Source organism: Salmo trutta, chromosome 16 (assembly GCF_901001165.1).
Source record: "Salmo trutta chromosome 16, fSalTru1.1, whole genome shotgun sequence".
Classification (NCBI taxonomy): Eukaryota; Metazoa; Chordata; class Actinopteri; order Salmoniformes; family Salmonidae; genus Salmo; species Salmo trutta.
Window position 1 is genome coordinate 30,253,068 of NC_042972.1, and position 24,513 is coordinate 30,277,580.

At 40.6% G+C, this 24,513-nt stretch overlaps 1 protein-coding gene across 2 annotated transcripts in view; it reads right to left on the bottom strand.

Annotated features, from left to right (window-relative positions):
* Positions 1 to 21,574, bottom strand: part of LOC115150521 (potassium voltage-gated channel subfamily B member 1) — an 81,456-nt gene extending 59,882 nt beyond the window's left edge. Inside the window, exons 1-2 of one of the 2 annotated variants that reach the window (XM_029693924.1) lie at positions 21,413 to 21,574; positions 19,474 to 20,141 (exon numbers count right to left, since the gene is read on the bottom strand). In XM_029693924.1, the coding sequence (XP_029549784.1) occupies positions 19,474 to 20,034 (561 nt within the window). In that variant the 5' untranslated portion in view covers positions 20,035 to 20,141; positions 21,413 to 21,574. Of the gene's footprint in view, positions 1 to 19,473; positions 20,142 to 21,165; positions 21,272 to 21,412 lie in introns of those variants that run through there. The other variant, XM_029693923.1, reaches the window with a different exon arrangement.
* Positions 21,575 to 24,513: the final 2,939 nt, after the last annotated feature.

The following is a 24,513-nucleotide window of genomic DNA, read 5'->3' on the forward strand; positions in this document are numbered from 1 at the left end:
GCCTCATTTGGATAGCAGCAGGTTTCTCTCTCACCCATCTGTCTTTACGCCTGCTCTGCTCTGCTCTCTCACCCACTTCGCTATTTTCCAGTCAGGTGTGGCTGGAAATATTTTTATTCTCTAACTAACTCTGATTTGCACTTTAGGAACATTGCTTAGTGAAAGGGGAAAAGCAAAAAAAAATCCTACTGTATATTGCTGCCAACTGAGTTTGACGGAATGTAACTAAAATCTGGAGAATTCTCTTGAACATTTATATTAAGCTTATACATAGGGATGATAGGAGAGTATGAGAAATTATTGAACATACATTTCAGTTGTTATATATCCCCAAAAACTAACAACACAATGGACGATGATAAGATCAGTCCACCATCACCCTCAGCGAAACGGAAAGAGCCTGGGATGCGACTTCCGCTTTTGGACAATAACACTGCATCTTAACTCCTCCTCCACATTTACTGGATTGGTTGAACACTGCAGAAAAGAACCTCCTCCAACATTTTTTTTTCTTGTCAGGACCAGAAAGAAAGAAACACAGCTCAGGCGTTTATTTTACACCTGCTATGTCAGGCAAGTCCAAAATAAAGCTTTATTTAATCTAAATTCTCTGCACCAGAAACATGTTTCCCTACAGCTTTACTGTAAGTCTACAGGTGATCTTGTGTTAATTGAACCATGTTGTTGATTGTTCCTCCATGGAGTTTAACGGAGTTGGGTTGTGTGTCAGTTTCAGGTAATTACAGTTGCCAGGCCGGCAACCACTACAGCACTAACACCAACATAGCTGCAGGGAGGGACAGCAGGTAATGGTCCGAGGGAAAAGGAATGGGAGAAACACTGTGTTATTTTAATAACAAAACACTACATGATCTCCCCCATCCACAGTAAAGAACAAAACAAAAGAGAGAGGAGCAGAGTACAATTATTCTAAATCAACATTCAGCTCAGTACTTATCCACTGAAGCACAATAGCCAAACAGCAGGGATATGGCACTATGTACAGTTGAAGTCGGAAGTTTACATACACTTGGAGTCATTAAAACACATTTTTCAACCACTCCACAAATTTCTTGTTAACAAACTATAGTTTTGGCAAGTCGGTTAGGACATTTGCATGACACAAGTCATTTTTCCAACAATTGTTTACAGACAGATTATTTCACTCATAATTCACTGTATCACAATTCCAGTGGGTCAGAAGTTTACATACACTAAGTTGACTGTGCCTTTAAACAGCTTGGAAAATTCCAGAAAATGATGTCATGGCTTTAGAAGCTTCTGATAGGCTAATTGACATCATTTGAGTACCTGGGGGTGTATTTCAAGGCCTACCTTCAAACTACCTTCAAACTCAATTCCTCTTTGCTGTTTGGCCATAATGACCATCGTTATGTTTGGAGAAAAAAGGGGGATGCTTGCAAGCCGAAGAACACCATCCCAACTGTGAAGCACGGGGGTGGTAGCATCATGTTGTGGGGGTGCTTTGCTGTAGGAGGGACTGGTGCACTTCACAAAATAGATGGCATCATGAGGAAAGAAAATCATGTGGATATATTGAAGCAACATCTCAAGACATCAGTCAGGAAGTTAAAGGTTGGTCGCAAATGGGTCTTCCAAATGGACATTGACCCCGAGCATGCTTCCAAAGTTGTGGCAAAATGGCTTAAGGACAACAAAGTCAAGGTATTTGAGTGGCCATCACAAAACCCTGACCTCAATCCTATAGAAAATGTGTGGGCAGAACTGAAAAAGCTTGTGCAAGCAAGGAGGCCTACAAACCTGACTCAGTTACACCAGCTCTGTCAGGAGGAATGGGCCAAAATTCACCCAACTTATTGTGGGAAGCTTGTGGAAGGCTACCCGAAATGTTTGAATGAAGTTAAACAATTTAAAGGCAATGCTACCAAATACTAATTGAGTGTATGTAAACTTCTGACCCACTGGGAATGTGATGAAAGAAATAAAAGCTGAAATAAATAATTCTCTCTACTATTATTCTGACATTTCACATTATTTAAATAAAGTTGTGATCCTAACTGACCTAAGACAGATTTTTTTTACTAGGATTAAATGTCTGGAATTGTGAAAAACTGAGTTTAAATGTATTTGGCTAAGGTGTATGTAAACTTCCGACTTCAACTGTAGCTGCTTTTTCCTCTAAGAGAACAGCACAATCTTCGACATGATCTGCACAATGACCGGAATACCTTTATATCAAACTCTGCTCTTCTTTCATACCCAGTCCCAGATACCTCTCTACACTCTGAAGGTTTTGACATTTTTACTTTAACCTTCTTTCTCTCGGCCACACCACACAACCATCCCACACCACACAACCACACCACACAACCACAGCATGTCATGGCTTCAGATGTGAAGCAGACAGTGTGTGATGACACCCTACTTCTGGAGCTGGACAATGGAAACTCTTCTAGACTGATCTAGTGGAGGTGTAGCTCCTATTTCACACTAGAGCTGGTGCTTGATAGTGCATGTCAACCTGAATGGGGGTGTTGTGTGGTGTGTAGTTGTTGTGAGCAAATTCAAAATACTCTTTGTTCCACTATCACAGGCTGATGACAAGTAGGTTAAATTACATGTTGCTCTTTGGCTTACTGTAGATTGGAAAAATCAGCCGTCAGACAACAATATAATCAGAGTGCATGCTATTTACAGCTGTGATTCAGATTCCTGTAGAGTGGTGCTTGATCATGTTTTAAATGCACCAGTCAGCTGTGGTTAAAAAGCCATTTAGTTTATATTATTTCATAACTAAATGCTAATGCATGGATTTACTACCACAGTATATTTCTGTGGGACTTTCCACATCACCTCATACCGTGAGGCCTCCTGAGCATACTGAGGAACCCTGACCCTTTGGCTCTCACAGTAAGCGCCTGGCTATACTCCTACATGGGTTTGTGCTAGTTACAGTCACCCTTTGTGCTCGTTACAGTAACCTGCTTCAGGTTCCATCTCCTATTTTTCTCCTATTCTTCTGTTTTACTCAACCTCCGTGTCTGTCTTTGGTTGAGTGATGATTAGGCCTACATTTCTGCCAGGTTGACTGGACCTCTGTAAATAATGAATGAGGGGCTGCAGCAGCCTGCAATGCAGCAGCCATGTTCACATCTTCTCATGTTTTACCTCTCACCTTCTTATGTCACCATTGGAACTTACCTGCAGTACATAATGCTTCTACCCACAGTGTGTAAGTAGCAGCTAGGTGCCCCTACATACCGTAAGGTATTTAGGCAGTCTTAGAATACACTCTCTGCGTTAATAGGTGGGTTGGTCAGTGTGTGTATGTATTACGGTTGAATGGCAAGAACCCAGTTTCCGAGATTTACCGGGATTTACCGCCCAAAACCACTCCATTTTCCCGGGATAAATAACTGTGAGAAACCGGTAAATTATAATACATCATATGAACAGCATGGCGTGAAATGGAACTGTTAAAATATATTTGATGTCTAAATCTGGCATCTCTACGGCCTCTGCATGATGAATCAACTCTCAGGGTGGGGACAGACAGCCCATCTCAGTATGGAGCGCAGTTCACAATGCATGTAGACCGATCATCTCACCATAGTAACTTTTTTTATTGTGACAGGTAGGCCAACATTTGATGCAGAATAGCCTATGTTACAGTAATATAAAGACCGAATTAGCTTCTAATTTACACATGTCCATCTGGCTTTTTCAGGTCACCTTCTTTTTTAATTGTACAGATGTTTTACTTTTATTGCAGCTGCAGATTTTTTACACAGCCTATCACTCGAATATCATTGCTTTAAATCAGTGCACGCGCGACCACTCTCTCGCAGTCTTTCTCTCTCCATCAACTCCCTTCAAATTGCATCCAAAATAGATCATCCTGTTCTAGATTGATATATAGCCCGATACAGTGGCTTGCAAAAGTATTCACCCCCTTTGCATTTTTCCTATTTTGTTGCCTTACAACCTGGAATTAAAATAGATTTTTGGGGGGTTTGTATCATTTGATTTACACAACATGCCTACCACTTTAAAGATGCAAAAAAATGTTTTATTGTGAACAAACAAGAAATAAGATAAAAAAACTGAAAACTTGAGCATGCATAATTTTCACTCCCCCCAAAGTCAATACTTTGTAGAGCCACATTTTTGCAGTAATTACAGTTGCAAATCTCTTGGTGTATGTCGCTATAAGCTTGGCACATCTAGCCACTGGGAATTTTTCCCATTCTTCAATGCAAAACTGCTCCAGCTCCTTCAAGTTGGATGGGTTCCGCTGGTGTACAGAAATCTTTAAGTCTCAATTGGATTGAGGTCTGGGCTTTGACTAGGCCATTCCAAGACATTTAAAGGTTTCCCCTTAAACCACTCGAGTGTTGCTTTAGCAGTATGCTTAGGGTCATTGTCCTGCTGGAAGGTGAACCTCTGTCCCAGTCTCAAATCTCTAGAAGACTGAAACAGGTTTCCCTCAAGAATTTCCCTGTATTTAGCGTCATCCATCATTCCTTCAATTCTGACCAGTTTCCCAGTCCTTGCCAATAAAAACATCCCACAGCATGATGCTGCCACCACCATGCTTCACTGTGGGGATGGTGTTCTCGGGGTGATGAGAGGTGTTGGGTTTGCGACAGACATAGCATTTTTCCTTGATGGCCAAAAAGCTCAAGTTTAGTCTCATCTAACCAGAGTACCTTCTTCCATATGTTTGGTGAGTCTCCCACATACCTTTTGGTGAACACCAAACATGTTTGCTTATTTTTTTCTTTAAGCAATGGCTTTTTCTGGACACTCTTCTGTAAAGCCCAGCTCTGTGGAGTGTACGGCTTAAAGTAGTCCTATGGACAGATACTCCAATCTCCACTTTGGAGCTTTACAGCTCCTTCAGGGTTATCTTTGGTCTCTTTGTTGCCTCTCTGATTAATGCCCTCCTTGCCTGGTCTGTGAGTTTTGGTGGGTGGCCCTCTCTTGGCAGGTTTGTTGTGGGGCCATAATGGATTTAATGGTGATCCGTGGGATGTTCAACGTTTCTGATATTTTTTATAACCCAACACTGATCTGTATTTCTCCACAACTTTGTCCCTGACCTGTTTGGAGATCTCATTGGTATTCATGGTGCCGCTTGCTTATTGGTACCCCTTGCTTAGTGGTGTTGCAGACTCTGGGGCCTTTCAGAACAGGTGTATATACTGAGATCATGTGACAGATCAAGTGACACTTGCACACAGATTGCACACAGGTGGACTTTATTTAACTAATTATGTGACTTATGAAGGTAATTGGTTGCACCAGATTTTATTTAGTGGATTCATAGCAAAGGGGGTGAATTCATATGCACGTACCACTTTTACATTTTACATTTTTTTGAATTTTTTGAAACAAGTAATTTTTTTCACTTCACCAATTTGGACTATTTTGTGCATGTCCATTACTTGAAATCCAAATATAAATCCATTTAAATTACAGGTTGTAATGCAACAAAATAAGAAAAATGCCAAGGGGGATTGTCACGACTTCCGCCGAAGTCAGGTCCTCTCCTTGTTCGGGTGGCGCTCGGCGGTCGGCATCGCCGGTCTTCTAGCCATCATCGATCCACTTTTCATTTTCCATGTGTTTTCTCTTGTTTTTCCTTACACCTGGTTTCAATTCCCTCAATCATTTGTTGTGTATTTAACCCTCTGTTCCCCCCATGTCTTTGTGTGGGATTGTTTATTGTAAGTGCTTGTGCACGTGTTAACTGGTTCTCGATGGGTTTTTGTACCCATGTCTTGTTATATGTATGCCGTTGGTTTTGCTATTAAATTGCTCCGGCTATTACCTAGTTCTGCTCTACTGCGTCTGACTTCCCTGCCACCGGTTACGCACCCCTTACAGGGATAAATACTTTTGCAAGGCACTGTATACAGTACCAGCCAAATGTTTGGACACACGTACTCATTCAAGGGTTTTTCTTTATTTTTACTATTTTCTACAGTCGTGGCCAAAAGTATTGACACCCTTGCACTTTTGTCAAATAATGCACCATTTATTCCAGAAAACTGTTGAAATTAAAAACTATTTTGGTATCCACATATGTATGTCTTTGGTTTGCAGTTGAACAAAACAAAAACATCTCAATAATTTACTAAATGTTAACTTAGTCCACAAAGAAATCCTGAAATGGCCCAGACAATATTAATGTCACCTTCTAGAAATAGTTTGAAAGAATTACATTTCAAGCAGGTGATTCTCATTTACTTTGGAATTTAACTCACCTGTGGTAAGTTGCAGGTGCTTGCAATATAAAAATCACTCATTCAATCAGTTTGAATAGAGAAAATAACAAATTATCCTGTTTTGTGTCACTGTGTGTACCACAATGGCCGCAAGAGAAAACTTGATGGAAGATTGCAGCGAAGGATTGTTCGAATGGTGGAGAAAGCACCTCAGTCAACTGCCACACAGATTCAAGCTGACCTTCAAACACAAGGTACGATAGTTTCAACTTGTACCATCGCCAAATCAATGAAAGGGGGTTATATGGTAGGAGACCCAGGAGGACCCCACTGCTGATAGAGAGATATAAGAAATCCTAACTGCAATTTTCCAGACATGCTGAACATGCCAAAATCCTTCTGGGAAAATGCCCTGTGGACCGATGAGACCAAATTAGAGCTTTTTGGTAAAGCACACCATCTCTATGTTTACAAAAAACAAAATGAAGCCTTCAAAGAAAATAACACCTTCCCTACAGTCAAACATGGAGGTGGTTCAGTGGTTCAGTTTTGGGGTTGCTTTGCTGCCTCTGACACTGGGTTTGAACGTGTGCATGGCATCATGAAATCAGGAGAATACCAAGGCATTTTAGAGTGCAATGTCGGACCCAGTGTCAGAAAGTTGGGTCTCCGTTGAAGGTCATGAGTCTTCTAGCAAGACAATGACCCCAAACACACTTCAAAAAGCACCCAGGAATGGTTCAAGACAAATCGCTGGACTGTTCTGAAGTGGCCAGCACTGAGTCCAGATCTAAATCCCATTGAAAACTATGGAGAGATCTGAAAACAGCAGTTGGGAGAAGGCACCCTTCAAATCTGGGAGAACTGGAGCAGTTTGTACAACAGGAGTGGGACAAATTGCCAGTACTGAGGTGCAGGATGTTCATCAATGGCTATAGGAAGAACTTGATTGCAGTTATTTTGACCAAAGACTGTGCTACAAAATATTAAGTCTAAGGTGTCCATAATTTTGTCAATGCTGTTTCTGTTTATTTTCTGATTTAAATTAATATATTAAGTTGTGAATCAAAAACAAAGGTTATGTGATATTAACAGTGAATTAATGAATTGTGGAGACCAAATACTTCGGTCAATTTCAACATATTCTTAGAGAAAATTGCGAGTTACTTGAAAAAAATTGCAAGGATACCAATATTTTTGGCCATGATTGTACATTGTAGAATAATAGTGAAGACATCAAAACTATGAAATAACACATATGGAATCATGTAGTAACCAAAAAAGTGTTAAACAAATCTAAATATATTTTAGATTCTTCAAAGTAGCCACCGTTTTTCTTGATGAGAGCTTTGCAGATTCTTGACATTCTCTCAACCAGCTTCACCTAGAATGCTTTTCCAACAGCCTTGAAGGAGTTCCCACAAATGCTGAGCACTTGTTGGCTGCTTTTCCTTCACTCTGCGATCCAACTCATCCCAAACCATCTCAATTGGATTGATGTCGGGTGATTGTGGAGGCCAGGTCATCTGATGCAGCACTCCATCCCTCTGCTTCTTGGTAAAATAGCCCTTACACAGCCTGGAGGTGTGTTGGGTCATTGTCCTGTTGAAAAACAAATGATAGTCCCACTAAATGCAAACCAGATGGGATGGCCTATTGCTGCAGAATGCTGTGGTAGCAATGCTGGTTAAGTGTGCCTTGAATTCTAAATAAATCGCAGACAGTGTCACCAGAAAAGCACCCCCACCATCACACCTCCTCCTCCATGCTTCACGGTGGGAACCACACATGCGGAGATCATTCATTCATGTCACGTCCTGACCAGTAAAAGAGGTTATTTGTTATTGTAGTTTGGTCATGACGTGGCAGGGGTGTGTTTGTTTTGTGTTGTTGGGGTTTTGGGGTTGTGTTCTATGTTCTATTTTCTATTTTTTCTATTTCTATGTCTAGTTTATTGTTTTGACCTTCAATTGGAGGCAGCTGTTCCTCGTTGCCTCTAATTGAAGGTCCTATTTAGTAGGGGTGTTTTTTCTATGGGATTTGTGGGTAGTTGTTTCCTGTTTTGTGTTCGTGCACCCGAAGGGACTGTTTAGTGTTGTTTGTTGTTTTTGTATACGTGTTCCTTTTGTTTTCCTTCTTTAATAAAATAAGAAGATGAGTTTACACGTTCCCGCTGCGTTTTGGTCCAATCCCTACGACACCCGTGACAGTTCACCTACTCTGCGTCTCACAAAGACATGGCGGTTGGAACCAAAAATCTTTGAACTCATTAGACCAAAGGACAGATTGCAACTGATCTAATGTTCATTGCTTGTGTTTCTTGGCCCAAGCAAGTCTCTTCATCTTATTGGTGTCCTTTAGTAGTGGTTTCTTTCCAGCAATTCGACCATGAAGGCCTGATTCATGAGGTCTCCTCTGAACAATTGATGTTCAGATGTGTCTCTTACTTGAATTCTAAGAAGCATTTATTTGAGCTGCAATTTCTGAGGCTGGTAACTCTAATGAACTTATCCTCTGCAGCAGAGGTAACTCTGGGTCTTCCTTTCCTGTGGAGGTCCACGTGAGAGCCAGTTTCATCGCAGCGTTTTTAATTTTTTTTGCGACTGCACCTGAAGATACTTTCAAAGTTCTTGAAATGTTCCGCATTGACTGACCTTCATGTCTTAAAATAATGATGTACTGTCATTTCTCTTTCCTTATTTGAGCTGTTCTTGCCATAATATGGACTTGGTCTTTTACCAAATAGGGCTATGTTCTGTATACCACCCCTACCTTGTCACAACACAACTGATTGGCTCAAACGCATTAAGGAAAGAAATTCCACAAATGTACTTTTAACAAGGCACACCTGTTAATTGAAATGTATTCCAGGTTACTACCTCATGAAGCTGGTTGAGAGAATGCCAAGAGTGTGCAAAGATTTCATCAAGGCAAACGGTGGATACTGAAGATACTGAAGAATCTCAAATATATTTTGATTTGTTTCACACTTTTTTGGTTACCCCATGATTCCATACATGTTATTTCATAGTTTTGTTGTCCACTATTATTCTACAACGTAGAAAATAGTAAAAATAAAGAATAACCTTGAATGAGTACGTGTGACCAAACTTTTGACTGTTACTGTATATGTATGTCCTTGCCGACCTCTTTCAGGTAATAAATGAATTACAGTATTAGCCTTATATATTTATCTAATTAATGATGGGTTATGTCTAATAAGCTTCTAATTTATAGCCTCTGTCTTTTGCGCAATACGCATGCACCTGTGCACCGCCGGCCTCTCCTTAGAAAACCCTCAGCTTTTTGAGTCCCATGCAGGAAAGCTAGACTAGAATAGCTTGCTGGACATATTTTTTTACATAATTTTTATATCAAAGAGGGACGCAAGCTCTTTTTTGCTGATTGTTAAATGCAACAATCAATGGAATGGGTAGTTTGAAAGAAGAGCAAACGCGTGATGGCGGTAGGCTATAGCAGTTATTAACTCAGCCCCATAACCCTTCAATCTTCATAAAGAGAAGTGAAGGCCTTCTGCTTCTAATTCTAGTCCTACAGTATATTATTCAAGGATGTCATCAGAATGAGGAAGATGAGGACAATGGAACTTATTTAATTTAACTGATGAAAGCGAGGAAGGAATGAAGCAACAATAGAGAGAAATAGGAAGTCGGCCAATAACATTAGGGGAAATATTATGAAAGGTATATATGCGTCAGCCTACTAATTATATAAATAGGCCATATTATATTTCAAAATCAAACTCGCTAGCCTATACTTGTAATTTTGTAGGCCGCATGTGCTGCACTAGAATCGCACCGTCTCTTCTGCTTTATCATGGTTTGTACGATGTGCGTAATTCCATTCCATACAATACAGTACAGTAACACAGTTCAAACTCAAAGATTAGCCTACTAAATCCAGCCGTGATGGCAGGTATCTACAGTCAGTCAGCTGTTGAAGGCCAATCCTGATGTCCTAATTAGAAGGTGGACCTCCACATTTGTAAGGAAAGCCTTCCCATTCAAAAGGTATTACCATCAGAACATCAGCCTGTGTCCAGCCTATATCCTGCGGATACAAGGTACATTCTAGCCTAACTGTCAATTAGTCCTTTCCTCTTCTGATCTCAGTCCACATCAGGAATAACTTTTGGGTCATTATCAGAAAGTGCATTTAGGACAGTAATAAATTATACGTAATTAACTAATAATAAACTATACTAGTGAGCAGTTATATTCCCATTTCCATAGTGATAAGATACATGTTATCTCTTTCCTCTGTGTGTTGTTTGTATGGTTCTCTATGTAAATGTTTGTCTGTTTCCACCAAGAACCACATTGTCCTCGGGCAACAGTGTCTGTGAGATAAAAAAACCCATCTCAAATAACATCAATCAACAGCCAATCAATACATCACAAAAGGGTGGACAAACAAATAAACCATCTTTGTGTGATTAGTCATACGCTCATCTAAACACAAATCCTGCCCTAAGGATCACAGTGAGCCATGCAGTAGCTGCTGTCCATACTAGTAATAGAGCACCTCCATCAATAGAGGAAGTCATTTATAGATTACAGACATTGAGTCGTGTCCCAGGGAACTGCTTTCTTCACCACTCATAATCTCGATGGAGAGGAAACTGTAGCCCAAAGGTATGACCTCAATTTCAACACATTAACAACACATTTCTCCAGGACCCCACTCTGCCAAATAGCCACACGCTTTTTTTAAAAATAAGGGAGTATCTCATATTGTATGCATCTGAATGTCTGCTTGACAAATGTACAGCAGAATATGACATTATTTCCAAAACGCTATATCCACAATTTTTTTCACATTTTGTGTTTTTTCATCAGAAATTATTTCTGTGGATACCTTCATGTGTGTGTAAACTATTACAGTTGTCAGATTGTTTATTAATATATTTTAGATGCTTTGCAAAACGCTATACAGTGCATTTGGAAAGTATTCAGACACCTTGAGTTTTCCCCAAAAAAATTATGTTATAGCCTTATTCTAAAATGTATTACATTTAAAAAAAAGTCTCAATCTATCTACACACACTACCCCATAATGACAAAGCAAAAACAGGTTTTTAGAACTGTTTGCTAATTTATAAAAAATACAAAACTGAAATATCACATTTACATAAGTATTCAGACCCGTTGCTATGTACTCTGTTGATGCACCTTTGGCAGTGATTATAGCCTCGAGTCTGTAACAAGCTTGGCACACCTGTAGTTTCTCCCATTCTTCTCTGCAAATCCATTTACTGACACCGGCCATATTCAACAGGTGTTGAGCGGTTTGTCAGTTATTCTGTGCTCAGGCAAACTCAGATGAGAGTGGTCTGAAATTGGAGTAGATTGCTAAAGCGAATTTACCAGCGACAGTACTAGTCAAAAGTTTGGACACACCTACTCATTCAAGGGTTTTTCTTTATATTTACTATTTTCTACATTGTAGAATAATAGTGAAGACATCAAAACTATGAAATAACACATATGGAATCATGTAGTAACCAAAAGAGTTTTAAACAAATCTAAATATATTTTAGATTTGAGATTCTTCAAAGTTTGGTATTTGGTATTTTATTAGGATCCCCATTAGCTGTTGCAAAAGCAGCAGCTACTCTTCCTGGGGTCCACACAAAACATTAAACATAATACAGAATGACATAATACAGAACATCAATAGACAAGAACAGCTCAAGGACAGAACTACATACATTTTTGAAAAGGCACACGTAGCCTACATATCAATGTATACACACAAACTATCTACGTCAAATAGGGGAGAGGCGTTGTGCAGTGAGGTGTTGCTGCATCTGTTTTTTGAAACCAGGTTTGCTGTTTATTTGAGCAATATGAGATGGAAGGAAGTTCCATGCAGTAAGGGCTCTGTATAATACTGTACACTTTCTTGAATTTGTTCTGGATTTGGGGACTGTGAAAAGACCCCTGGTGGCATGTCTGGTGGGATAAGTGTGTGTGTCAGAGTTGTGTGTAAGTTGACTATGCAAACAATTTGGGATTTTCAACACTTTAATGTTTCTTATAAAAAGAAGAAGTGATGCAGTCAGTCTCTCCTCAACTCTTAGCCAAGAGAAACTGGCATGAATAGTATTTATATCAGCCTTCTGATTACAATTAACAGCAAAATGTTCTGCTGTTTTCTGGGCCAGCTGCAGCTTAACTAGGTCTTTCCTTGCAGCACTGGACCACACGACTGGACAATAATCAAGATTAGACAAAACTAGAGTCTGCATAACTTGCTTTTTGGAGTGTGGTGTCAAAAAGCAGAGCGTCTCTTTATTACGGACAGACCTCTCCCCATCTTTACAACCATTGAATCTATATGTTTTGACCATGACAATCTAAGGTAACGCCAAGTAATTTAGTCTCCTCAACTTGTTCAACAGCCATTCACTACCAGATTCAGCTGAGGTCTAGCACTTAAGGAATAATTTGTACCAAATACAATGCTCTTAGTTTTAGAGATGTTCAGGACCAGTTTATTACTGGCCACCCATTCCAAAACTGACTGCAACTCTTTGTTAACCTCTTTGGGCTAGGGGGCAGTATTTTGACGTCCGGATGAAAAGCGTTCCCAAAGTAAACTGCCTGTTACTCAGGCCCAGAAGCTAGGATATGCATATAATTGGTAGAGTTGGATAGAAAACACTGTAACGTTTCTAAAACTGTTAAAATAATGTCTGTGAGTATAACAGAACTGATATGGCAGGACAAACCCCGAGGACAAACCATCCCCCCCAAAACAATGTTCAGCCTACCACTGTTTCCAATGGCTGTCATGTTTATTATGAGGCAAAATCCTCCCAGATTGCAGTTCCTAGGGCTTCCACTAGATGTCAACAGTCTTTAGAAAGAGTTTCAGGCTTGTTTCTGGAAAAATGAGCTAGAATTTGTAGTTTTTCTAAGTGGCTCCCATTTTGGCTGTAGTGTTTTTATGCGCGTGGATGAGAACGCGTTCTTTGTTGTTTATCTCCAGTAAAGACAATAACGATTCTCCGTCTTAAATTTTATCGTTTATTTACATATTAGGGTAGCTGAGGTTTGATTATAAATGTTGTTTGACTTGTTTGGAGAAGTTTATTGGTAACATTTGGGATTCATTTTGTATGCATTTTCAAGGAGGGAAACCGGTGGATTATTGAATGAAGCGCACCAGCTAAATTGAGTTTTTGGGGTTATAAATAAGGACTTTATCGAACAAAAGGACCATTTGTGATGTAGCTGGGACTTTTTGGAGTGCCAACAGAAGAAGATCTTCAAAGATAACATTTGAATTGATTTGAAAATGAGACATACGGAACAGACATTGGCAACAACACAAACAATTAAATCCCCTTCTCAGCAGCTTACTGATGGGAGAGATTTTCTCCTCTGCTTGGGCTTTTTAGTTTCTTTGGCCTATCTCCTCCATCTATGTGCTGCTACACATTGATCAAATGCTATCAAAGACATGTCAAAAATCTATAATGTAAATGTTGGTTTGTGTACAAGTCGTGGTGAAGAGGAGCATCTCTGAAGGCTGTGCCCTTGTGGTCATGGATTTAAAATGTAAACAATAAAAACACACAGGTTAAAGATATGTCAGTAACAAGCAGAATCGAAAGGTTAAGAATCTCAAAGATTAAGCTATGCTTTAGGGGCACATAGGGATTTATTGACACAATGAGAGTAACCTACGAGAACCACAAAGCATTTTCACCAAGGCTGCACATTCCTCTAGGAATTTGGGACAGGTCTAATAGCAGACAAAATATGTAAATTGATTTGCTTTGGCTTTCAGCCGTCAGAAAAGAGATTCATTCAAATTCTTCCGACACCATCTTTGCTACCTGGAGAAAACATTTGCGAGGTTAGGCTGCATCAATAATCAATGCACACTTGTTCTTACATGTACATTGCAAGGGAATGATCTCAGGGGCAACCATCACAAATAAAGCTCAAATGCTATGGTGGGTCAATATGAAAGTCATGTCTCAGACCTCATCTATGAAGCATACCCAGGTGCAGGAGGCTTGGCTTTAAGTGTGGGGAATGGTGTTGCATGAGAAGGTGAATTATAAATCTGTACCCAAATTCTGTTCAGGGAGAGCACTGAAAGTGAGACATAAGAAATTACATGAATAATTAAACGTGACATTGACATCGGAGCAAAACAAAACGACTGACAAAGAAGACTCTTAATAGGTCCAGTGTTATGGTGATTTTACATGATTAGGCATGTTTGTATGTTTACCTGATATCTGTGTAAGGGTTTGTATTAATTACTGGATTGTATTTATTGTATCCTTTCATCTCTGTTAGTTGCTAGTTGATATGTTATATCACTATCTCTGCTAAAGAGTGCTGAAATGCTGATGAAGTTATTCTGATCTGAATAATCAGAGCAGAGAGGAGAGAATGAGAAATAGGGACTGCACGAGAGACAAGAGTAAGCTTTTAAGAGAGAGGAAAGAAACGAGTGATGGAGAGTGAAGAGGAGAAAGGGGTGAGATGGAGAGACGAGGCAGAGAGGTGAGATAGAGAGAGAGAGCCTGGGGAATGTAGCTTGGCCCTCAGTGCTCTCTGTCTGTCTGTCTGTGTGCCAACCGGCCCCCTGCGTCAGGCTGGTAAGAGATATATGGTGATTGAATCAGTCAGGCAACAGAAAGGTTGTGTGCCATGGATTTATAGGCATTCAGAAAGCACAGTATACCAGACACCATCGACCCCTCAAAAACATCCCCTTCAACACACTTCATAGGACAGTCTCTCACACATCCTGTCAGCACACAGCAAACACACTTTTACTCTCTCTCTCACACACGTACACGCACACACACACACATCCAAAACCATCCATCCCTGGTCTAATCTTAGGTCCTAGTAGTCATAAAGCTACTGCGACATTAATCACTTAAATAACATAAACCCCACCATGCTACTGTACTGCTCTTGTAGTGTGACCATCCATCCTCAAGTCATGCTGGGCTCAGTGTGAGAGAGAGACAGGTTGGCCTGGAAGTTAGCATGTGAAGCCACACGCCCTCCTGCGGAGAAAGAAATCTCCTCGGCCAGCTGTCCACACACGCTACTCTGCCTCTGAGCCTCTCTCTCCCCTGCCTGCCTGTCCAGGGTGTGTCCTGTCCTCACCCAACCCGACTTACCTTTTATCTTAATGCAATTGTCATTGATTTCCTTCCCCGGCTTAAAACAATTAGTTTGTCAGCCCATACTGGATGAAAATATATGGGACCTGGCGGGAGCTGTAGAACACTGTGATGGCTTCACCCTGACAGGGCACATAGAGCTGTCAACCTCAGCCCAGACGGATGCTCAGTTAACTCCTCACTCACTAGCTGGCTGCTCACCATGAAGCAATATCGTCTCAAAGTGAGGTTTATGGTCAGATGTGAGCAGGTCAGAGGTTCTAATGTAAGGTAAGATGTACAGGCTACAACCATCTGATACACCGTAAGCCTGTCTTATTGCATAGCCAAGGTTTTTATGCACCAGAGCGTGAACTGCGGTCTATAAGGCAGAAACATGCTGAGACATGCTTTAGTGCAGCACCAGCCAGGTCTTCCTGTGGGCGGCAGGTAACCTAGCGGTTAAGAGCTTTGGGCCAGTAACCGAAAGGTCGCTGGTTCAAATCCATGAACTGACCAGGTGAAAAACGCGTTGTTGTGCCCTTGAGCAAGGCCCTTAACCCTAGACACTCTGGATATGAGCATTTGCTAAATGAATGTGACATGAGGCAGGCTGTTTACAGCTGAAGGGAGAGGAGGCTGTTATGTAATTAGTCCTACTGAGTCAGTACTGGCTTGGCAAAAACACTGAGCATCCTTTTTCATAGCTCAAGTCCTATTCTGGGTCCAAACTGCAATAGTTTCTGGGTAGAGCTTTGCACACCTGGAGTTTACAATATTTGCACATTATTCTGTGTTCTAAATCAATAGTTGTTTAGTTGTCTGAAAATGTTGGTAATATTAACTTGATTGACCATGCTGTAAGTCATGTAAATGTTTTTGACATGCAATATGCTTTGTGGACTCTGACACCAGACAGATGTTCTCTACGGTTTTGTGATGAAACAAAGGTGTGGTATTCTGCCACTGTGTCTTCTTATTGTCTCGGCCTTAGTTCTATGTATCACTGTGTTAAGGCATATGAATTAAGAGGTTATAGAGCAAACAACACAATTATCACAACACATTAGTTGTAATATGGCTTTTTTCCCCTGGCTTGGCTTCCCCAGTGATTTTACCCATGCATCGCTACTGCATGATATAGGACTTTGTTTGATTTAAAACCAAATTATTTGCTAGAAACCATTTTTGCAAAGTGTTAAAATCATCATGGAGAGTTGCTTGTATCTACAAAATATTTGAACCTGATATATAGCGCACTATCATCAGCATATAAGGGATTATGTGTATTCTGACAAATTAGAGGCAATTCATTTCTGATTATAGAGAAAAGAAGGGGGGCCAATACTGAACCTTGAGGTACTTCTCTACTGAGTCCAAGAAGATGTGATTTGTGTCCTTCTATGTAAACACATTGTTTTCTATTGCTAAGATATGCATGAAACCAGTTTAGTGATCTGTTAGTGAAACCAATGTTTTGAAGTTTTGCTAGTAAGATAGAATGATCCTTTTGATAAATCAATAAAGATGGTACCAGTTAGTTTGCCTTGGTCAGATGAAGAATGTATATCATTAGTCAGTTTCACTAATGCTGTAGTGGTATAATGGTTGGGTCTAAATCCAGACTGAAAGGGTGAAATTAAATGAAATCTATCTAGGTACTGACACATTTGGGAATGAATTAATTTCTCAAAGATTATTGCAATTCAACATATTACTGATATAGGACTATAGTTATTTGAGTCTAAGGAGTTTCCAGCTTTATGAAGAGGGGTCACTCAGGCACATTTTGTGTGTAAAAGTATTTCACAAGTCGGTAAAGACAAGTTGAATAGATCTGCTAGGGCAGGGGCCCAAACTGGCTCTGGAAGTAACGTCAGCACAAGAACTGTTCATCGGGAGCTTCATGAAATGGGTTTCCATGGCCGAGCAGTAGCACACAAGCCTAAGATCACCATGCGCAATGCCAAGCATCGACTGGAGTGGTGTGAAGTCCGACAGACAAATCTGGATTTGGCGGATGCCAGGAGAACGCTACCTGCCCCAATGCATAGTGCCAACTGTAAATTTTGATGGTGGAGTAATAATGGTCTGTCATGTAGTGTATGTTACAAATTGCAATTTGTACAATATGTTACAAATTTGCAAAACGAATGATACGTTACGAATTCCAATTTGTTGTGGCTAACGTTAGCTAGGTGGCTAACATTAGCTAGGCTAGGGGTTAGGAGTTAAGGTTAGGGTTAAGAGTTAGATTAAAGTGTTGAGGTTAGGGAAACATGCTAAGTAGTTGCAAAGTAGATAAACAGTAGTAAATAGTTGCAAAGTTGCTGATAAGCTAAAATGCTGAAGTTGTCCGTGATGAGATTCGAACACGCAACCTTTGGGTTGCTGGACATTTACGTTATACGCTTACCCATCAACCCCACCATACTTTCCAAATGTACATTTACCATGTTATGTCTAGTCTATGAGACCAGGCTGGGCAAATACCTGACAGAGGACATGGCCCTTAGCTTCTTTTTTCAGCCCTATTGTATGTGTGTATAAGTCCCTTGGGAGGGTCTTCTCAGAAACTAAAATAACATCTAATACACAGTAGGCAGAGCAGGTGAAGTCCATTGCCAGTACAAATCAGGAAGGGAATGATCCATAAACTCTACAAAGTCTTCATAAAAGGTTAATGCTGCATTGGTAACAAGTAAGCGGAAAAAGGTATAGAAAAACAAAGCAAACACTCACATTTGCCACGCCAGCTGTATAATGATACCTGTACAATATTGATCCCCACATTCCAAATTATTAATCTATTTACAGTTGTTGTGTTCAGAACATGTTATTGCATTATTATTATTAATGTAAACTGAATATTGATATAATAAAACAGTAGTTATCTTAACACGACTGTGTCCATTGGTCCAGCCCAGTGAATGTGTTGCTTTGCTTTACGGCTGCAGCGTGAGCTATGAGCCGATAAATTTCATCAAGGATCATTTTACCAGGAATAATTTCCCAACTACATACATTCATTATGACATCCAAAAACAAGAATAAGTTTGTATACTCGATTAAACTGACGATAATCAGTTGAAGAGTTTCATTTATGTATTGGTTTTGAATCATGCATCGATTTTCTCCTGTCCCCTGAGATGCAGTAATAAGATATATTTCTCTCTCCTTCCTCTTTCAATTTGCCAATAAAAATATGAACTAACATCCTGAAACAGGTTGCCTCTTCAGTTCAAGAGACCTTTATAAGAATCACACTGGGTTTGAAATCAAAGAGACCGTTGGAGTCTGAAACCGACAGAGAGGGACAAGATCATTAGAACTGCATGCATTCAATCACACACTGATCACCAACTGGTCCTTGTACCTGTGCTTCCCACTTCCCAGTAGGCTACTGCCCACTTGTCTCCAGACAAAAATCAGTATTCTAAGTTTTAAATATGAGGGCAACATCAGCTATATGCATAACATCAGATCAGTCTGTCATGATGGACCTAATGCTCCGTTTAATTGGTATTGATTGGTGGCTCCGAGGTGATGGGAGCCACCCATGTATCAGAGACAACAAAAGGCTTTATGTCAACCTCATGAAGTCAACCTGCAATGACCTGCTACCTCACAAACACACTCATAGTATGAGTCCTACTGTAGCACTTACAAGTCTAGAAACTTAAAGTATTCAATGCAACACTAGTCTTATTGCTTGAAGGCTTATTTTGATTAAATAGATAAATCAAAGTCAACATTTGTTAGTTATGACTTTCCTCTTCAGAACAACTCTCCCCCTCAAGGACAGGCCATGTCATTGTTGAAAGATTAACAATGTAATAAGCAAATTATTTGTCAACAAAATGTGGCACCTTTTTATTATTTGTTGAATGTAATACAAAATACAAAATTGAATTGTGTAGACTGGCAGTAAGCCACCAATAATGTTTACCTAGGAGGACCTAGGTCAAGTTACATTCGCTTATTCATTGCTGATCCACTTAAAGTGAGATGACACGCAATGCATAGCAGAGCAATAAGCCCATGCAGGAAAACGTTCAGATTAACTTGAAGAGGTAGCCTACCTGTCTTAGTGCTTACCTTAGCAGCTAACGATGAGCTAGGCTTCTCCAGGAGATCCCAAAGTTTCTTTTGCTTCTCAGAACAACATGTGGTATCAAAATCCTCGCCTTCCCTGGTCTTCATAGACTCAGCCTCTCGTTTGAGCTCCTCATTCATCTGTTCCTTCTTCTGGTGGTACCTGGCCTGACAGCAGGACTCCAGGTAGATCTCATCTATACCCCAGTAGTCCAGCTCCTGACTGAACGACAGAGCACACATCTCCTCCATCATGTGCAACTTTCCCGTGCGGGAGAAATTCAGAATGGACGTGAAAGCCCCAGGGTGTCTGTCGAAAAAATACTCATTATCATCTAAGCTGTAGTCATCGCATATCTCTATGAGAGACTCGTGGGTGTTACAGTCTCGTAGTTTGCCCAGCCTTGTTCGGGGCAACCTGTCCAGCGTTCTCCATAGAACTTCGTGAAGAAGACCACCAACATTGAGTGTCACCCGGCGGGAGTGCGACTTGCTACGGATGATTTCCACCGGCTCCGGTGGAAGCGATGTGGTCGACCGAGAGCCCCCTTTATTCATTCTCATTCAAGACGTTCGGCCACTTGAAATTGAATAATGTCCAAAACTATAGGGTCAGACAGGTCCAGAAGACACGATCCTACATTAAGGTCTGTTCTCCCCCATTCCTGTGGCTGCGAAAAGAGGAAAATAGGAACATCAGTGGTCACTATATCAAATTACCATCGAATATGATAACCTACAGACCTGATAGAGAACGTTTCTCACACAATGTCAGGTGGTTTATCCATTCATTAGAGAACCAAACAGACAATTTAATCAGCTTTAAGATGCACAGCCGATTTCCTCGCTGATGAGTGAGCAGAGTGAGGGAAGGCAATGATTAAATCGGCTCTACTCGCGAGCGCTGTCTAGTGCTGAAAACACCTAAAACTGTCAATACAGAAAACCATCAAATTTCCCCGCTGTGCGCTGTCCCTAAACTTTGGTGCTGAAATCATTTAACTTCAGCACCACATAAAAGAGCGGGGTTTCACGAGAGCGAGGAAGCTGCGACCTGACATTTGAAGGTGTTCTTGAACTCATCTCACTAAAGAGATACAGTATTAGCCCTACTAACACAGATAAGCAGGGGAGTTCAGACTCAGCGAAAACTAAATTAGGCCTACTCTTTGCAAACAATGCAAATTATTATCTTGACCAAGTTTTCTATTTAATTTGAGCAAATAACGAAGGTTATCATAAACAAATAATACATTATGTATATTTTGTAAATTTCACACCATTTAAATCACACCAAAGTTTTGAAATGTATTTAGCGCAACTTCCATGTAGCTTACATAACCTACAATAATTTGCGCAAAACAGACTCGACATTAGTGTGATAATTAACCAGCGATTTGTGAGAAAATATCTGCGTTTTAATGAAGAGAATTCTAAGCATTGCTCGGTTAGGCTTTGGCTAAAACATTTGGACCAGTCAAATAGTGTGCCCAAAAGTGCATGTAATTCTAAAAAGTAAAATGGTTCACAAAAGCGAAAGAAATTACACAATTTCCAATCACAATTTGAATTACTCCAATCGATGGTCTGATCATAACCAGATTAGGCGTATATATGGGTTATCTACAACATTATGGTCAAAGTGCAACAGATGAAGACGAAAATAATGTCAGATATTATTGTCATGATACTTACATATGTTACTTTTAGCCTGAGAGTGTAAGAAGAAACATTTCAACATCTTAAAAAAAACATTGCGCTGAATTGTTGCTCCGCTCACCGCCTGTCTAATGGAGGCTGTTTTTAGAGACATCACCCCCGCAACAGACATGTTTAAAATGGGGTTACACGCGCTGTAAAATCTCAGGTCGAACCAGTGTCCTGCTCTTCCCTTACGGAACGGATCAACAAGTATGATGTGAATGCACCGATTCCTCTATACCTGGTTGCCGAGTTGTGTGCCTGTACCGTGCGTGACGGGCTACGGTCCAGCGGGGTTCTGCAGGGTCTAATTTCGCCGAGGCTGCGCTCCTCCAACCAGAAGCTGTACTGCCGGGGGGATACAGCTTAAACCCATTCGGTATCAAAGGGGCTGCGCTTGCACATCCTCTACAACCCAGAGTCTTCCAAAAGCCAGTAAACACAAAACAATCATGAGGTAATACATTTACTACATAAATAGGTAACCTTCAGGCTTCAGCTGCAATTATTTCTTGTAAAGCGCAGCTAGGGCTATAGCGTGATGAGAAATTACGCAGTTGCTCTCTCTTTGTGCCCCACTCTTTGCGACATGGAGCAACAGTGTGCACTATACTATAATAAAAAAAAAAGATGTTTACAGTCTTGACAGGGCACAGTTGTTTTGGTCAACATATACACAATGACACAAAACCATAAAGACTACAAATCAAGCAGCAATCACTGGGTTCAGCACTATTGTGCGCAATAGAGGACAGGTGTTTGTTCGTTTCCATCCAATTGACAAATGATTTTCATGCTAATATTCTAAAATGCGCATAAAAACAATATGCGCTTTTTTCACCATAGGTGTGTTTCCTTCAAATTGACTTGTTCCGAATAATTTTTTTTTTTTGTGGTTACAGTCCCATGTACCGAATAAATAATACAAGTTAAATCTGTTTGATCGCACTTTCAACTCTACTGATGGTTTTGCCACAAAAAAGGTTGCGTTATATGTACCCACTCTGGTATTGAGAAGTGCGCTCTAGCCCACATCTTGCAGATATATTGCGGATACAACCTACATGATGAGATTATTCAGGATGGATCGAAATTTACAGAATGGTCACATGGAAGAAAATGGGGGAGTGTCATGCTTTTTCATTTTCAGTCAAGAGGATGGTTTCGTATTTTTAAAATCTAGTCCAGGGGAGGGTCATATAACTTGAAATGTCAATATTTCTTAATGTTTTAGAATTAGTTGTTTAATTAGGCTATATCAGTGGCGATTTTAGCATTTGAATATTGGTGGCGCAAACATAAAACATTTGTTTTAGATGCACGCCAGCAAAGCCACTACACAACACAAAATTAATTGCACTATAAAGGTGGCCCACAAACTGTTAGAGCTTATATAAATCTGTCCCAACACCTTACCACTGCTAGACCTGACTATCAGCAGAGCCTTGTCTGGCAGTGAAACAGTTCATTCAGCCTAATTTACTGCCTTAAAAAAACACATCGCTAATATGGCTGACTTGCTTCAACAAGTGTGGTTTCAACTGACAATTGAGATGTACAAACTATGGCATAAGGGGAAGACAAGCGAATAAGTGGCCATCCTTAATTTTGATTAAGACATTAATGAGCGAGCTTGGACAGACTAGTCAATATAACTGTTTGTTTAGCACTTTTGAAATGTACAGGATAGAATTCAGAACATGGGCACTTCTTACAGTATTCTCCCTGTACACCAAAACAGAACCATAGGATAAATAAAGGGGGCATATAAGCAGACAATGAAAGCTCAATATTCAATGATGACATTTCTCTAAAACAGGGCTATAGGCTACATGTGCACCACTAAGTCAGAACAGCAGGCTAAATTATGAGGGTGAGGTGCATGGGCTACTAACAATTTACTACACAACATACACATAGTATTACTTTCTTAGATACAGTATACATATCTCCCTGGCATATTACATAATTTATGCAGCAGCATACAATACATTTTTGGACTCACCTTGATGTGATGTGGTGGGCACATTTTGTCATCAAAGTTTGGCATTCTCTGGATTTATGGTGCTTTCAAGACAACTGGGAACTCTGAAAAAAACATGGTTGAATCATGACGTCAGTAATCTTCAGGTCAGAGCTCTAGAAAGAGGCCTGAGTTCCCGACTTGGTATTTCGAGTTGGGATGACCATTCAAAATGTATTTTCCCAGTCGGAGCTCGTTTTTTTACGAGTTCCCACTTGCTTGAACTCACTGAAGTCTGAGATTTCCCAGCTCTGAGTTTCCAGTTGTTTTGAACGTGGCAGAAGTCATGCTGGATTGACAGCATGGCCAATGTTGAATGTTTATCCTTTTAAGCTTGGAAAAGAGACCCTTAAACCCAGACTTGGACCACACACCCACTCCACTGAATAGCATTGGTTTGCATTGGTTTGCAATGCTTGCAGATAGCCACTGATTCCTTCCAAGCCACTCATTTTGGAATTTGCAATTTCCAACTTGTTGTGTAATGTTTATGTCCAATGGCCGATCATCACCAATATGTTTTATCTATAATTTATCTTCATATGACAAGGATCGAAAAGGATTTGCCAGTAGATTGTCAACTTGATTCATGATGATCACTGCTGGCTTGCTAGCTAAGATTTTGAAAGTATGATGTTGACATGATCAGTCCAATCAAAGCTACGGTAGATATAACGTGATTTGATAATTTTATGTGTGGCCAATGACCTTGAGCCTTCTTGGATGGGCACTTCTTTATTTTTCTCCCCAATTTCGATCTTGTTTCATCGCTGCAACTCCACAACTGGCTCGGGAGAGGCGAAGGTCGAGTCATGCGTCCTCCAAAACATGACCCGCCAAACCGCGCTTCTTAACACCCGCCCGCTTAACCTGGAAGTCAGCTGCACCAATGTGTCAGAGGAAACACTGTTCAACTGATGACTGAAGTCAGCCTGTAGGCGCCCGGCCCGCCACAAGGAGTCGCTAGAGTGCAATGAGCCAAGTAAAGACCCCCCCGACCAAACCCTCCCCTAACCCAGACGATGCTGGGCCAATTGTGCGCCACCCTATGGGACCCCTGGCCAATTGTGACACAGCTTGGGATGGGACCCGGGTCTGTAGTGACGCCTCAAGCACTGCGATGCAGTGCCTTAGACCGCTGTGCCACTCGGGAGGCCAGGATGGGCACTTCTAATGTAACTCTATGGCAGCACCCAAGGGGCTTGAATTTCCGAGCTCTCCCCGTAGATTTTGCGGTGACGTAGTGTCGCCATGAGTGACAGAACACTGAGCCAATCACAGCACAACTAGAGAACATTACCAACCCCTACACTCCGTAT